Source organism: Hibiscus syriacus, unplaced genomic scaffold (assembly GCF_006381635.1).
Source record: "Hibiscus syriacus cultivar Baekdansim isolate YM2019G1 unplaced genomic scaffold, ASM638163v2 tig00006992_pilon, whole genome shotgun sequence".
In the NCBI taxonomy this organism is placed as follows: Eukaryota; Viridiplantae; Streptophyta; class Magnoliopsida; order Malvales; family Malvaceae; genus Hibiscus; species Hibiscus syriacus.
Genome location: NW_024062121.1, coordinates 16762 through 32346, shown reverse-complemented (window position 1 = coordinate 32346; position 15585 = coordinate 16762). Strand labels below are relative to the sequence as shown.

Genomic DNA, 15585 nt, shown 5'->3' with positions numbered 1-15585 from the left:
TGAGTTGGACTTAACATGTAATTTGATATGATAAAATCATATTTTAATGGTCAATTGATTATTCATATGTCCCGAAATTATCTGTTTCTGTTTAAAGATTAACAGTCTTATGAGTTGGACTTCAACATGTTGATTTGATATGATAAAATCATATTTTAATGATGTCTACGACCTGAATAAATGTCACAATTTTTTTTGGTTTTTCTTTTCTTCTCGTTGTTATTGAGTGCATTTTATGGAAAACGAATTCTAACATAAGAAAGAATAGTCAAATGGAAATGTTTTTGTATGGTTTTTTTATTTATTTTGCAAAAGACTATCAATGTTTGGTTGTCGGTTGCTACGGGAAAGTGCACTACCAAAAATAAAATTGTTCAAAAGTTAAATGATAAATTTGATATACACTTAAAGTTCAGTGTCTAAAATAACATCGTTTTAGGTATTAAAACAGTCATACCAAAATGATTTCATTTTAATTTGACATACCACATTAACAATCGTTAGTCATGTCATCGTCTTGTTTATGACTTTAATGATGTATCCACACAATTGAATACAAAACTAAAATTCAATGATATAATTAATAAAATAAAAATTCATTGATATAACCAAGTCAATGAAAAATTTAGTGATATGTAATATAATTTACCCTAATGTTTACTATTAAAATTAAATAATTGAAAGTTACATGATAAAAATCATATCAATTAAAACTAAAAAAAATTAATTAAAAATGGCCAAGAGCCGACGTGTAGGATGGGGAAAGGCAAAATTGGTCCGGCATATGAGTTTTTTATTTAGCTTAATAAGGCAAGTAAAAATTTATTTTGAGATCTATAATATTTTCTATAGTGATATGAAACTCGTAACACAAAGATAACGAGTTTTAATAAAAAAATATTTTTTATTCTAATTTTTTATTTCGATGTGATAGATTTTAATAAAAAAATTATATTTTATTGGAACTCGTTACCTCAACGTGACGAGTTCGAATAAAAAAATATTTTTTTATCGAAACTCGTCACATAGACATGACGAGTTTTAATAATATTATAGAAAATGTCATAGATCGCAAAATATAAACCGAAATGCCCTAATTAGCTAAAAAAATGTGTTATCCTTATTGAGCAAAAAAAAAAGCCACCGGGAAAATCTAAAAAAATGGGAAAAAAAATAAAAGCCCTAAAAATTTGGGTCACGTCGGTCCACTTTGGCTTTCGAGGAATCCGCCGAGTTAATTATGAGGTTTCATTTTCCTCGGCTACGCGACAATCTCAACTCCGTGATTCACACAGTCCCCCACTTGTCTTCATCAAATGTTTCATATCTTCTTAGGAAATACCCTACTTTGCTAACTCTTTCATCCGGAATCTCGGATCGGATCCGATTTGATCATCGATTTATTTTTAAAATTATAAAAAATAATAAAAATAAAATTCATAAAAGGCTCCGATGGTTAACGAGAATGTTTTTATTCATTAAAATATTGAGTTCGAACAACTATATTAACAGGATGTTTGTGGGTTGTCAAATTTAATAGTTAGAAAAATTGTTATTATACTCCTAGAGGATCATAAACCGAGCATGATATCTATAAGAATGTTTGAGCATTTATTGTTTGTTAGACTGCTAAAAATACAGCACGTGCATGTAAAGGTGGTTAGTCTGTTAAGTTGGTTAGCTAAGTCAGTTAGTTTGTTAGATGGTTAGTGGTTAGCTAAACCATTGTTATAAAAGCAGTGTACCAACTAATATGAATGGATGTGCAATTCTTTACTGTGTATATTCTAACATTCCCCCTACTCTTCCTTTTCTCTTCTTTGACAACAATCTAACATTCCCTCTACTTTTCTTTCTTGATGAAAAGATGAACATTTGAATCGGAAGTGCCGATGCTTCCTTCCGTTCACTTGAATCGGAAGTGTCGATGCTTCTTCCGTTCGACTTGAATCAGAAGTGCCGATGCTTCCCTCCGTTCGACTTGAATCGGAAGTGTTGTTGCTTCCCTCCGTTCGACTTGAATCGGAAGTGCCGATGCTTCCCTCCGTTCGACTTCAATCGATGCAAACTTTTGATGTGAACGAACATTCAACAAAAAAATTCTAAAAAATTAAACCTATTCTATAACAATGTTTCGCAACTTAACTACTAACAGTTCTTCATCCTCCTTACACGTAAACCTTCTGCTTCATATTCGCAGCTACATTGATCTGTTGAGAAGCATTTGCAGTATGACCTTCATGAAAAAGCCGAGACGCCTTCCAACTTCGATCCTTTAGAAAATGAGAGCACAAAAGAGCAATTGCAAAAAGAATTGGCCAAAAGTTGAGCTTGATGGGATTATCAGAATTGGCCAATATATCTGCAAAATTACAGAAACGCCTATACGTTGTGGGGTTATCCCATCTCCATCTGCCCTTTTCCTTTCTACCCTTATAAGCTAGCTCGGTTATGCATCCGAACAAACCTGTGAAAGACATTAACATTGCTGCCAAGGAAAATCCCGGCTTACGCACTGAAGCAAGCTGGTCGAAAACTGTCGATATAATCTCTATAGCAAGGTTGGCAGTGAGAAAGATCCAAATGTCTACTGTGAATACGCTATCGAGGTTGAAATCAATTCCCCGGTTAACTGCATCGAGTTTCATTGATAAGAACTCCACTTGACGCTGTATGGACTGCACGTGATTGATGATTTCATCCAACTCCAACGCTGTGCTCGAGATCGTACTGCATCCTGAAATCAACTCCTGTAGAAGCTTCATGCGTGCATTTATCGTCTCTATCCTTGCTCCCTCAGCTGAGCAATGGCTATCCGTGGCTTGTCCCCAGCGAGATCTAACATGGTCGTAAGGTAGCTTTTCGGTGTCGTCGGAGCTCTCTTCCGCCGCTGTTATGCTTTTCTTTGTCGACCCTTTGACCTTTCCTATGTCTTTTCTCTTGATACTCCGGTTCTCCACCGTTGGATCAGAAACTAACGGCTGAGGTGTCTCGGTCTCGCCCGGCTCGCTCTTCACCGGTTTCTGGTGACTGGCGCTTGAATTGTACGACCTTGGTTCAGGCGAGTTGCTTTTGTTATTGCCGTTGATGTTACCAATATCATCTCCGGTGAACATAGAGAACTTCGCAGCTCGTTCGATTAACCCACTATTAAAAGGAAAATGAAAGCTGCCTTTGAAAACATCAACGTTCGGAGCCGGAGCTGGAGCAGCAATAAGCTTAGACGAGTCCGGAGATTGAATGAGCTGAACGGCTTGGAGAGCCGGAGGTTCAAGCAGAGCCGTGAAAGAACTAGAATTATCGGTCACCGGAGCCAACATCAAACGGCAGATTTTATCAGTAACTTGCAGCGACTCGGGTACCGCCACTTCATCACTCTCCGACGCCGTCTTATTAGATCCAATTCCAGCTGTCCCCTCGTTCAACTCCATGACAGAATTGTAAGATCTAAGTAGCAACTGTGTCAGCAGTTTGCTGACTAGACCCATTGTGCACCATGAGCGAACCAGAGAGAAAGAAAGTTTAGAAGCGTGAAACCAAAATTCTCAGGACTTTAGCGAAAGATACCATGTTAAGAAGTGTGTATAACAGAGAATATACACAGTAAAGAATTGCCCATCCATTCATATTAGTTGGTACACTGCTTTTATAACAATGGTTTAGCTAACCACTAACCATCTAACAAACTAACTGACTTAGCTAACCAACTTAACAGACTAACCACCTTTACATGCACGTGCTGTATTTTCAGCAGTCTAACATTCCCCCTGCTCTTCCTTTTCTCTTCTTTGACAACAATCTAACATTGTTCAACAATTAAGCGTATTTTTCACTAAAAAATTATTTTGGGAGGTATCAAAATTTTGATCATTTAATTAATATGAACGAATTATAAATCCAAATGGTTGATTAATAACTCTTGTAATAAATGGTTAGTTTATTAAAAATATGATTGATTGGCATAATCTCAATGAAAAATACATATTGAAGTAATTAATTAATGGATCTTATAATTAGTAGATTTGTTATCCGTGAAAGCATTTGCAATGGCTTTTTCTTCTCTCATTAGAACCATCGTCGCCGCCGCCACCATCTCCGCCTCCGTTCGCTCTGACCTCTCTCTCTCGACCTCCGATAATCTCAAGATCATCAACTTTACTCCGAACAGCACTGCATACTGCTTTCAAAAGAACTGAAACGTTTTTTTCTCGTATTTTCTTTTTCTAACCTGTTTTTAAAGGTTAATAAATACTAAGAGATGAGCTGAGCTGAACTGAACTTAGGCTGAATGATTAAAAATTGTGCAACATCAAATCGTTTTTTTATTGTTGTTATTTTTCTAGGATGTTTTCTCGGTATCTAAACGGAGTCTTAATAATTGCAATAAATATTAAGCCTTTTTTTATTTAGTTTTTTTGGGGAGTAGATGTTGATTTTTTACTGTGTTACTTTTCGTTTTGTTTGATGACTGAGCCTTGTTTGTTAACTCGTTTTCGTTATGTTGATGAACTTATGAAATTCTGAAAATTCTTTTTTTATTTAATTTTATTTTAAAAAAATGTTACTTTGTATTAGATATGATTACAAAGTACACTGTTTCAATACCTCATTAAAAAAAACCTCCCTGAATTTTTTTTAACTTAAATTTATTTTCTGAGTTTATTTTTTGGTTGATATTTTAATTTTAGGTTTCAAGCATTGAATTTGGTGGAAATTTCAACTCCTTTTTTGGTGCTGCTGTTTCAATTAGATCTTCTTCCTTACAGTTGAGTTATCACTATTGTCTATTGGCTGTTCAGTTTTTTTTTTTTTTTTGCTTATTGTGCAAGTTTTTGGCTTTTTCTCTCTCCTCTGATACTACTTTTTTAATTTAGAAGCTGCAACTCAAGGAGTATCCGACCCATCAAAGCCACTGCTACTGAAATTCCTCTTACAATTCCGAGTAAGAATTGTTAATATTTTTAACCCCTGGGAAGCGTAATAAGGATAACAAGGACTTGTTTAATTATTTTGATCTTAGTTCAGAAGCTGTATGAACTGATGTTCTGCTTTTGTCTTGTTTACTAATTTGTCTAGAGTCACGGAGCTGTGGGAAAACAAAGATTGGAATCAAGGGTAAGTTCTGTTAATTTGATTCAAGGTTTCTCTGATTTATTTGGTGGTTATACGCATCCCTGCCGTGGTATTTCTTTAATCAACGTAGGAATTATTTCTACTCCGTTATCGTGCACATTTGCGTTGTTGAGAACTGCGAGTATGCTTGTAAAATAGATAAAGGACTAGCATCTCATGCTTATCTCATGTGGTAAGTGTGGAACTGTGAATCGAGAGGTTTGGGTAGGTATCTTAAGGCTTGTGGTACTCAATCTTTCCCGGGAGACAAATGGCTGTGAAGAACTGCCGATCGTACTTCATGTATAATATTAGCCTATCGGTAGTGTATTTTGACCTTTAGTTCAGTTATTTTTGGTCTATTATGTCTTTTGAGGTAGGTCGAGCTAAAAACATTTTTGTGTTATCATTGGATGGGCCTGTTAAACATGTGTACTAACATGGGAGAGAATAAGAATTCTGTTGAAGGAATTGTTTTCAAGTCTTACAGTACTAAACCGAGTAGTTTTACCTTGATTCAAGTCTTTTGTTCTCTATGAAGCTTGATGTACCTTTTTTTTTGCAATCAACCTTTGCAGGTTTCGGTCGGATTGGAAGGTTGGTTTTGCGAATAGCAACTTCAAGGGATGATATTGATGTGGTTGCAGTCAATGATCCTTTTGTTAATGCCCAGTACATGGCGAGTGTGTCCATCTTCTGTTAAGGATTCGCTAGTTTACTAATTGATCTTGAGTTCTAATGCAATTAAGTTATTTTAGTTTTGTTTTCTGCCTAAACCTAAACAAGTTATATAACAAATGTAATATCTTGATAACAAGTGTGAGAATTGACTCAACAATTAATTCTAATATCTAGGGGATTTAATCTATAAATTTAATACACGACTAGAATAAAAGATTTTAAAGTTAATGCTCAAATTAAAGCATTAGACAAATTAAAAACAGAATCAGGATCAAATTGCATTAAATGAAAATCCAAGGAAACAAGTCATATACAAGTAGTGACCAAAATGGAAGAAAATAAAGCAGGTTGTCAGTGTTGCGAATACACAACTTTATAAGGACCCATTCCCTAATTATACACAATTTTATTAACTGCCACGTAAACACTCCCATCAAATGTTAACGACATGTGGCTATATTGAAACCATTTAAACAATTCAATGGTCATATTGACACAAATTTAAAAATAGTGGTCATTTTGCGACCCAACCCTTAGTTACGTGGTCATTTATGTAGTTTACCCTATAATATAATATAAAAACAATTATATGTATTGTTTGTCTTTGGCCTTGGTCACTTCTGTTTCTCTGGAAGATTATGACAGTCTTGTAAAAGGGTTGAAGTCTTCTAGTTGTGACAAAGTATGAAATTACTTGTTGGAAAGGGTGACCATTCGTTTCGATTAATGTCTTTCCGATGCCGGATAATATAAGGAATCGAGCAGAAGCCGTGAAGAGTAAGTAACAAATGATACTGATTGATGAATATGTCTGATTCCAATCAAAATAAGATACTCAATGAGATGTATGGACCACTGATACTGCAGACCAAGTCTTGCATTTTTGGCCTTTTCTTTTTGTGGCCAATAATTATTTAGAATCAAAGTATATAAAGAGTATCGAACTGACAACAGAGAAGCATTAAAACTCGGTTGTTTCTCTCTTCATGATTTGCATTTTACCCACACTCAACCTTATGGAAAAAACTCCCTTACTCCTTCCTCTTTGGTTTTTGCTGCTATTTGCGAGCTCCAGGGCTTCTTTGTCTGCCAACATCACCACCGATGAAATCGCCCTTTTAGCCTTAAAATCCCATATAACTCATGATCCGCACAACCTCCTAGCAACCAGCTGGTCCACTTCTATCTCTGTTTGTGATTGGATTGGTGTCACCTGTGGATCCGGACACCATAGAGTCACTTCTCTGAATTTGTCAAGTATGGATCTCACAGGCACCATTCCACCTCAATTGGAAAATTTATCTTTCCTTGGCTGGCTCGACATTCATCACAATAGTTTCCACGGCTCGTTACCTACCGAGTTAACTAATTTGCATCGGCTGAAATATTTGAACTTTGGCAACAACAGCTTCACTGGTGTTATCCCATCTACTTTGGGAAATTTGTTAAAATTAGAAAGTCTAGTCTTGTATGGCAACGATTTCAGAGGGCAGATTCCTATAACAATCGGAAATCTATCGAACTTGGAAGGGTTATATCTGGATTATAATTCTTTCTCAGGTTCCATATCTTTCTCGATCTTGAATATATTTTCATTAGTTAAAAGATTTATATAACTAACAATTTCACTGCAGGCCATCTAGAGTCGGGAATATTTGATAACCTGTCCAAATTGCAAGTATTAAGCTTGACTGGGAATCACATTTCTGGTAGCATTCCCAATAGTTTGTGCAAATGCAAAGAGTTGAGGTATTTATCATTGTGGAACAACTCTATGAAAGGAAGTATACCTAGAGAAATCGGAAATTTGACAATGCTCCAATCTTTATGTCTTGGTTACAACAACCTCAAAGGTAAACATTTCCTCATTCGTATTTCGTTCGCTTTTATTCTATTACCTTTTCTCTTATTGTCCAGTTGTGTTATCCTCAAATGTGTTCATTAATAAAAATTGTTTTACAACAAATAATTTCATTGCAGGCCATCTAGAGTCGGGAATATTTGATAACCTGTCCAAGTTGCAAGTATTAAGCTTGACTGGGAATCACATTTCTGGTAGCATTCCCAATAGTTTGTGCAAATGCAAAGAGTTGATGCTTTTATCATTGTCTAACAACTTTTTGGAGGGAACTATGCCCAGAGAATTTGGAAATTTGACGAAGCTTCAGTCTTTATATCTTGGTTACAACTACCTTGAAGGTAAACAATTGTTTCAAATATTAAAGATATATTAGTGCTTAACAAAGAAATGGTCTGCCAGCAAAAATATTAATAAAATTCAACAGATTTAATTATATATTTCAGGTGATATTCCATCGGCTATTGAAAGTTTGACTTCTCTGATTTTCATAGATCTTTCTTATAACAAATTAGCAGGTACAATATCATATTCATTTATTTATACATTTTTCTTGTTCTCAACAAGAATTAAGTTTAACTGTGTTGTGACTTAAACCTTTTTTTTTCGCACGGCAAAAGTTATTTTTTTTATAATAAAACCTCAATTGAGATACCTTACAAAAGGACATATGATTCAAACAAAATCACGCTTAATCAGAGGAAAACAAAATCATGCATGTAACACCCTCAGACCGATACGGGTGACTCAATCCAATATGAGGTGTCACATGAGAGTTACCGGAGCGATCCACTCTGAAAGTCTATAACGAATAGGAAAACTTTAGCCTACAAACCTTAAACATTGTAGAACCTTTTTAATATATGAATAAATTCAAATATCAAAACATAATTCAATAATACACTGTGTAAAAAAACAAGTTTCAGACTCAGTGAAATCAAATGCGACCTACATGCCCCCTAATTACACAGGTACCGTACTCTCAAGAAGTGCCGAAGGAACTCCCATACTGATGTCGATAACCGCATATGATCGATCTTTAACCTTAAATGGTAAGTAACAGAGTGAGCTTTAGGAAGCTCAACAATACATTACTACCAAATAAATGCTAGTGGACAAGCATATATATGATAAAGCATGAAATTTCCTTAGTTATCCAGGTATTTACGGATCCTAGTGATGAGAAAATTTCACTATTAAAACTTTAGGTGACCGTCAGGAAACTTACAGTTCAGAGAGACAGATTTAGGATATAGGAGTAGGATGTCTAATGTGTTGCCACAAAATCAGAATAAATGTAATCATAGTTTAAAAATAATAACAGTTTTTTTCAGTAAAATAGATTTTAAAATCACTGTAATACCCTTCACCTGGGGACCAATATGCAGTTCCCTAGAACTGCATCCATAAGAACTTACCCTAGGCCCATTGGGCGTAGGATCCAACCTAAGGAATGCCTTGGGGCCTTAGAGCGTATCCAAGGAATACCTTGGGGCCTCAGAACCTACCCAAGGGAGTACCTTGGGGCTTGAGAGCCTACCCAAGGGTCACCTTAGGTCCGCAAGGAATTACCAGCTTGATCAGAGCTGAACCTCCATGCTCCAACCTACCCAGATAGTGTCCCAATAAAACAGTTCAAGTAGTAACTAGTAGTTTCATAATCCATATCTCAGGCATATTTCATTTTCCAGTAAAACAAGTAACCAATAAATCAATATCAATAAAAATAATCGTAAGTCAACTAGATATCAATTTATAATTTTCAATACAAATAAAACGGTCATGTAGTATATAGGGAACACACTAGAAGATTCAGTTATTTTTTAGAGGTACTTGATCATTATCAAGAAGGGAAAACGTAGAAATTTTGTAGATTGATCGGATTTCAGATACGATGTCCCTATAAAAAGGGTTCGATTACTAATGGATCAAATCAGACATTTTGAAATTGATGCTTCATGACTATTTAGGATTTTAGGTGCTTCAGAAAGGTATTCAACCTTACATTAGAATCCTTTATGATTAAGATATATCTGAAAGTATTTAGGATATATATATACCAAGAGGGATTCCATTACATAGTATGCTACGACCATTTTTGACATTTTGATTCTCAAAGAATTCTTGGTGACTTAATCCAATGGTGAAATAAATGATGATTTACGACATATAAGATTTATATCAAACTATCCAAATTTCACATCAAATCAGACTAATCAGATCTTAACAGTGTGATACTTACCAATAATTCAGACCAAGATCCTTCACAATTATTCTCTTCTTAATACTGAATGCATTAGCTGAACTTATCAACATCAGAATCATCATTGATCGGTTCTCGAGTAGACAAATATATATTCCGTTGGTATTTATTTTATTTTTATATTGTAATAGTATTCGAAATGTCTGACAGCTTGGGTCGTGCTCCATTGTAGGTTTATTGATGTTCTTATAGTCTATCGAAAGACATTCACTTAATCCAAGTCATAAGGGTATTTAGGTCATCTTAGTACTCCATGTTATTTTAGTCGTTTCGGTGCTCCAGAGTATTTTGATCTTTTAAACCAATTTGAATTCATACAGTACTTCCAATAAATTGGTCTTCAGATATTTATTATGAAATCAGAATATCCAAGTATATAGCGATCTCAAAAGTTGGGAATCAATTATTAGAATTCTTCAATCAAATCATGAATTTAATCTACTAATTCATAGTTCTATTCAGACATGAATTTGAATTACCACTGAATTGAATTCAACATCCCAAAATATCTCGGATACAAGACAAAATGAATTACATCAGAAACGAAGCTTAAACATGAAAATCGGATCGAATCATATGAAAAAATACTTAAAAACAACTTACCGGATTGAAAATTTTCGAAACGGACCACAAAATCAAACTCAAGACATCGAAAAACCTCAGGATAGGTGGTGTTGGTGAAAAGCAAACTCCGGTCAAAGTGGGTCAACGCGGCTCGGCTTGACTAAGCTCAACTCGACTTGGATCAGTTCGGGTCGGGTTGGGTCGATTCAAGTCGGAGGGAAAATTCAAATCGATCAACTGATCTTAAACAAGCCCACGTGAGACGACGACGCGTGCGACCGTTTTCGGTGGTCGGTCGGCCACCAAAATACGCATAATTGAATTTTACAACACGGGGTGACACTTACTGGTGTTGGTTGGCGACGAAGAAAGACAGAGGATTCGATAAAGCTTCGTCGAAACTTATTTCTTCTCATCCCCCCACACACCGATGACGGTGAGGGTGAAATTGGTACTGACGGACGTGGGACATTGAGAGGAAGACAATGGCGAGGGCATTGTCATCATCGGATTGAATAATGGTGGCGAAACGAATGTCGAAGTTACTTGGAGGAGAGAGAAAAAGGAAATAATGGAAGAGAGAGAAGAAATTGTGGGGAAGTTTGAAGCTCTACATGAATTGGTTCCTCCTTCATGGGACCAATCCCAAAATAAATGAAAGGGGGTAAATTGCACTCTAGGCCACTAGGCTTCCAAAGCTTTAGGTTTTCAGTTCGTAGGTTAACAGAAGTTCGAATTAACCTCGAGTTTTAACCGAAATTAGAATTTGAATTGATCGGAATTAAAGAAAAATTTTAAGCCATACTTTGGGGTGTGACAATGCATGAATTGTCAATAAGTGTTGTGACTTAAACTACTACCTTATAAGCAAATATTAATAATTTTTGACGGATTTAATCATATGTTTCAGGTGAAATTTCATCGGTTATTGGAAAGCTTACTTCTCTTGAGTATATTGACCTTTCTCATAACAACTTCTCAGGTAAAGATGTACTTAAATTGGAATTCAAACTATTTAGAGCTTTTATAAGTGATAAAAAAATATCGAATAAAATTTTCGTATTTAAGGGGAAGAAGAAAGAAAAACATGTGTACAGTGTTCAACAAAGAAATTAAGGGTCTTGTAGAAAAAATATTAGTAAATTTTGACATATTTATCGTATGTTTCAGGTGTAATTCCATCGATTATTGAGAATCTTATTTCTCTCGAGTATATTGACCTTTCTAATAACAGCTTAACAGGTATATTGTCATATTTCAATTTTTTATACAATTCATCATTTTGCTCAATTCAAAGAAACTTCAATCATAAACAAACAAAGTTATAACAACAAAATTCTGAAGAAGGACTTCATTTGAAAAGCAAAGCTCTCAATGTAGAATACAATATGGAAATGGTTCCCTATTATGACTTTTTTTGTATGTATCAGGTGAAATTCCATCGGTTATCGGAAATCTTACTTCTCTTAGAAAGATCGACCTTTCTAAAAACTACTTACAAGGTACAATATCATATTTCTTCTCTTGTACAAGTTTTACCATTTGTCATGTAAACATTTTTCAACAAATTGGGTGTAGATGAATTGAAAGAAGATTAAAGATTGGATTGATACAACTCTTCGTTTGGGAATTTTATCATAGTTTTAAATATTTTCTTTTCGTGATGTCAAAAATGTGAACTCTGGTTATTTATTGCGCAGGTTCTATATTCCTTATTCAGTCTTCAACATTTCCTCGCTGCAAGCTATTTCACTGGGATACAACAATCTCTTTGGTTCTCTCTCCTCCCACATTTTCGATTATCTTCCTCGATTATATTATCTTAATTTGGAATTCTGTCAACTTTCTGGAAGAGTTCCAATGAGTTTATTCAAATGCAGAGAGTTAAACTTTTTGTTTTTGGATAATAATTATTTGGAGGGAATTGTGCCAATAGAGATCTCAAATTTAACTTCACTCAAGTATATCTCTATCGAACGAAACTACTTATCAGGTAAGTTAAATGACTCATCCTGCTTTAGTAATGTACTTAAGACATAGACGAGTTATTTACCATTGAAGTTTTTTTTAATTATATAGTTTCTTAACGTAATAACATGTTTAGTAAATTTATTCACATATTCCAGGAAAAATTCCATCCGTTGTTGGAAACTTGACTTTTCTCGAAGAATTTGAACTTTCTGAGAACAACTTAACAGGTATAATATATTTTGCTTTTCTTTTTACTTAGTTATATGTTAGAGTTAAGGGTAAACTAGCTAAGATACCACTGAATTTTAGGCGTTATATCGTTTATATCACTTAACTTTCAATTTTGTCAATTATAGCATTGAACTTTGATTTTTGTTACTTAGTTAATACGTTGTTTTGATCTGTCTGTTAACGATTTAACGGCCCAGTGGTATAATTGAAACGAAAATCAAAGTACAGTGTTATAATTGATAAAATTGAAAATTCAGTGGTATAAACGACACAACGCCTAAAGTTTGGTGGTATCTGGTATAGGTTACCCTAATATTAATAATCTTTACAATTTGCCCTTTCATTGTGTCTTTTTCTTATGCAAAATAAATATTAAACTCTAAAATATAAATTCTGAAATTATTTAATCGGAATATTTTTTTTTTACTTCACAAACAATATTATTTATGTGTTTCAAAGATTATCCAAATTCATAATTCTAACTCTGTTCCAAATTTTCTGCAAGGCCAAATCCCTTCCTCGTTATGCAATCTGGGTTCACTTAAGGTTCTCTTTTTATACAAGAATAGTTTGGATGGAGAAATCCCAGAATGCACTGGAAACATGAGTTCTCTTTCACATATTGACCTAGAGAAGAATAATTTTCATGGTAAAATACCAGAAAATTTTGTTAGAGGTTGCTCGTTACACAGTTTTCGAATTAGCAGCAACCGAGTACAAGGGTCACTGCCACGATCTTTGGGTAATTGCAAAGAGTTGAAGCTTCTCGATGTTGGAAACAACTATTTGAATGACACATTCCCGAATTGGTTGGGAAATTTGGATCAACTACAAGTTCTTATCCTAAGATCGAACAGATTCTATGGTGAAGTGGTTAGCACAGGACTTACGGTTTGCTTCACTCGTCTACGTCTCGTTGATATTTCTCATAACAACTTCAGTGGCTATTTACCCGTGAAATTTTTTGAAAACTTGCATGCCATTAGAGAAGGGAATGAAAAGAAAGAAAAGCCAGAGTACATGACAGATGGATCAGCAGTTGGAGTGTGGAATTATGCCATCGGTTTATCTTTTACGTTTAAAGGATCGGAATTTGAGTTTTATGAACTGCTAACCATATGGACAGCTATTGATTTTTCCAGCAATCGGTTCTACGGGGAAATTCCTAAAACACTAGGAGAGCTTCACTCACTTATTGTCCTGAACCTCTCTCATAATTGTTTAACAGGTCCAATTCCATCATCATTAGGTGATATATCGGAGCTTGAATCATTAGATCTCTCATCAAACAAACTCCATGGAAGAATTCCGATAGAGTTGAACAATCTTAGGTTCTTAGCAGTGTTAAACTTATCTACGAATAATCTCACAGGAACCATTCCTCAAGGCAAACAGTTTGATACTTTCGCTAATGATTCCTATATAGGAAACTCGGGTTTATGCGGGCTGCCTTTATCAAAAAGCTGTAACAATGATGAGGGAACTCCAGCCAAATTTGATAGAGATGATGATGGACTGAATTGGAAATTTTCGATATTGATGGGGTATGGATGTGGGTTGGTACTGGGATTGAGTACGGAATATATTGTATTCGCAACTGGAAGACCATTGTGGTTCATTAGGTTCTACGAAAGAGTTCGGCAAAGACTTGCAAAAAAGGTAAAAAAGAGAAGTAGTTGACGAATTTTTGTTGCAAAACAAGCGGTGGACAGAGCAGAAAACTTCAATGCATGGTGGTAGGCAGACCCTTTTGTATAAATGTTTTTTTGTCTATGCTGCGTGGGTGCTTTCTTTTGTATGTATTGTGTTTTCCTGCACCTCTCCAATGGCAGCGTTCCCTTGAGTATTTCTAGCTTGTAATGACCATCTTAATAGGCACTTTCCAGGTTTTTCACTATCTTTTTAATAAAATTGATGTGGCTTAGGACAAAAATATTGCAAAAAGAATGGATACTCAAAGGAGCTAATTAAGAATTGAAACAGAGGGATGCCTGTGGTAGCTCCATTAGTGGGTGTCAACAAATCATCAACGGATTGACCCTCGTCACTTGGTTCTCTTTTTAGTGCCACAATTTTTAGTGCCACAATTTTTAGTGCTAGTCTTCAACCTGAGACTAAGTCTTGCATTTTAAGCCTTACTTTTTGTGACTAAATCCATATTATTTAAAGACCTTGAACTAACACTAAAGAAGCATTAAACTCAGCTGTTTTCTCTCTTCATGATTTGCGTTATACCCACACCCAACCTTATGGCAAAAATTCCCTTCCTTGCTCTTATCTTTCTGCTGCTATTTGCAACCTTTAGAGCTATTTTATCTGCGGATTCACCCAACATCTCCACATCTACCTCTGTTTGCAATTGGATTGGTGTCACTTGTGGATCCAGACACCACAGAGTCACTGCTCTGGATTTGTCAAGTATGGACCTCACAGGCACCATCCCATCTCAATTGGGAAATTTATCGTTCCTTGTCTCCCTAAACATTCGTCGCAATATTTTCCATGGCTCTTTACCGACCGCGTTAACTAATTTCCTTGTCTCCCATCATGGTTTGGTCACTTTGCTCAACTTCAAGACTTGTTTTACATGAACAACTTCACTGGTGTTATCCCGTCCACTCTTAGCGATTTGTCAAAGCTAGAAACATTGAGCTTGTTCAACAACCTCAAAGGTCAAAATAACAATTCAAAATCTTTCAAACATGATATGGATATATTTGGAATATAATTAACTTTCACGTCTCATATGTTTCTCGATCTTGAATATATTTACAAGCAACAATCGTATTGCAGGTCATCTACCATCAGGATTGTTTGACAACCTTTCTAAATACCAAGCACTCGACCTAGAAGGGACTCAAATTTCTAGTAGAATTCCAAAAAGCTTATTCAAGTGCAAAGAGTT

General features: G+C 35.2%; 2 protein-coding genes across 2 annotated transcripts; one reads left to right on the top strand and one right to left on the bottom strand.

Moving 5' to 3' along the window:
* Positions 1–2168: 2168 nt before the first annotated feature.
* LOC120201116 (transcription factor bHLH48-like) lies at positions 2169–3431 on the bottom strand. The gene has a single exon (XM_039201786.1). It carries the CDS (start codon positions 3429–3431, stop codon positions 2169–2171), a length of 1263 nt encoding a protein of 420 aa, XP_039057717.1.
* A 3979-nt stretch (positions 3432–7410) lies between these two features.
* On the top strand, positions 7411–14576 carry LOC120201129 (receptor-like protein 9DC3). Its single transcript, XM_039201795.1, has 4 exons — positions 7411–7646; positions 12179–12471; positions 12605–12676; positions 13186–14576. Exons 1-4 carry the CDS (start codon positions 7621–7623, stop codon positions 14358–14360), a joined length of 1566 nt encoding a protein of 521 aa, XP_039057726.1. The 5' UTR covers positions 7411–7620; the 3' UTR covers positions 14361–14576.
* The last annotated feature ends 1009 nt before the right edge of the window (positions 14577–15585 follow it).

Excerpts from the sequence above, each read along its gene's own strand:
- LOC120201116 (XM_039201786.1), bottom strand. The coding sequence starts at position 3,431 with ATGGAGTTGAACGAGGGGACAGCTGGAATTGGATCTAATAAGACGGCG.
- LOC120201129 (XM_039201795.1), top strand. The coding sequence starts at position 7,621 with ATGTCTTGGTTACAACAACCTCAAAG. Across the intron at positions 7,647-12,178 it reads TGGTTACAACAACCTCAAAG|GTTCTATATTCCTTATTCAG; the intron begins GTAAACATTTCC and ends TTTATTGCGCAG. Across the intron at positions 12,677-13,185 it reads TTCTGAGAACAACTTAACAG|GCCAAATCCCTTCCTCGTTA; the intron begins GTATAATATATT and ends ATTTTCTGCAAG.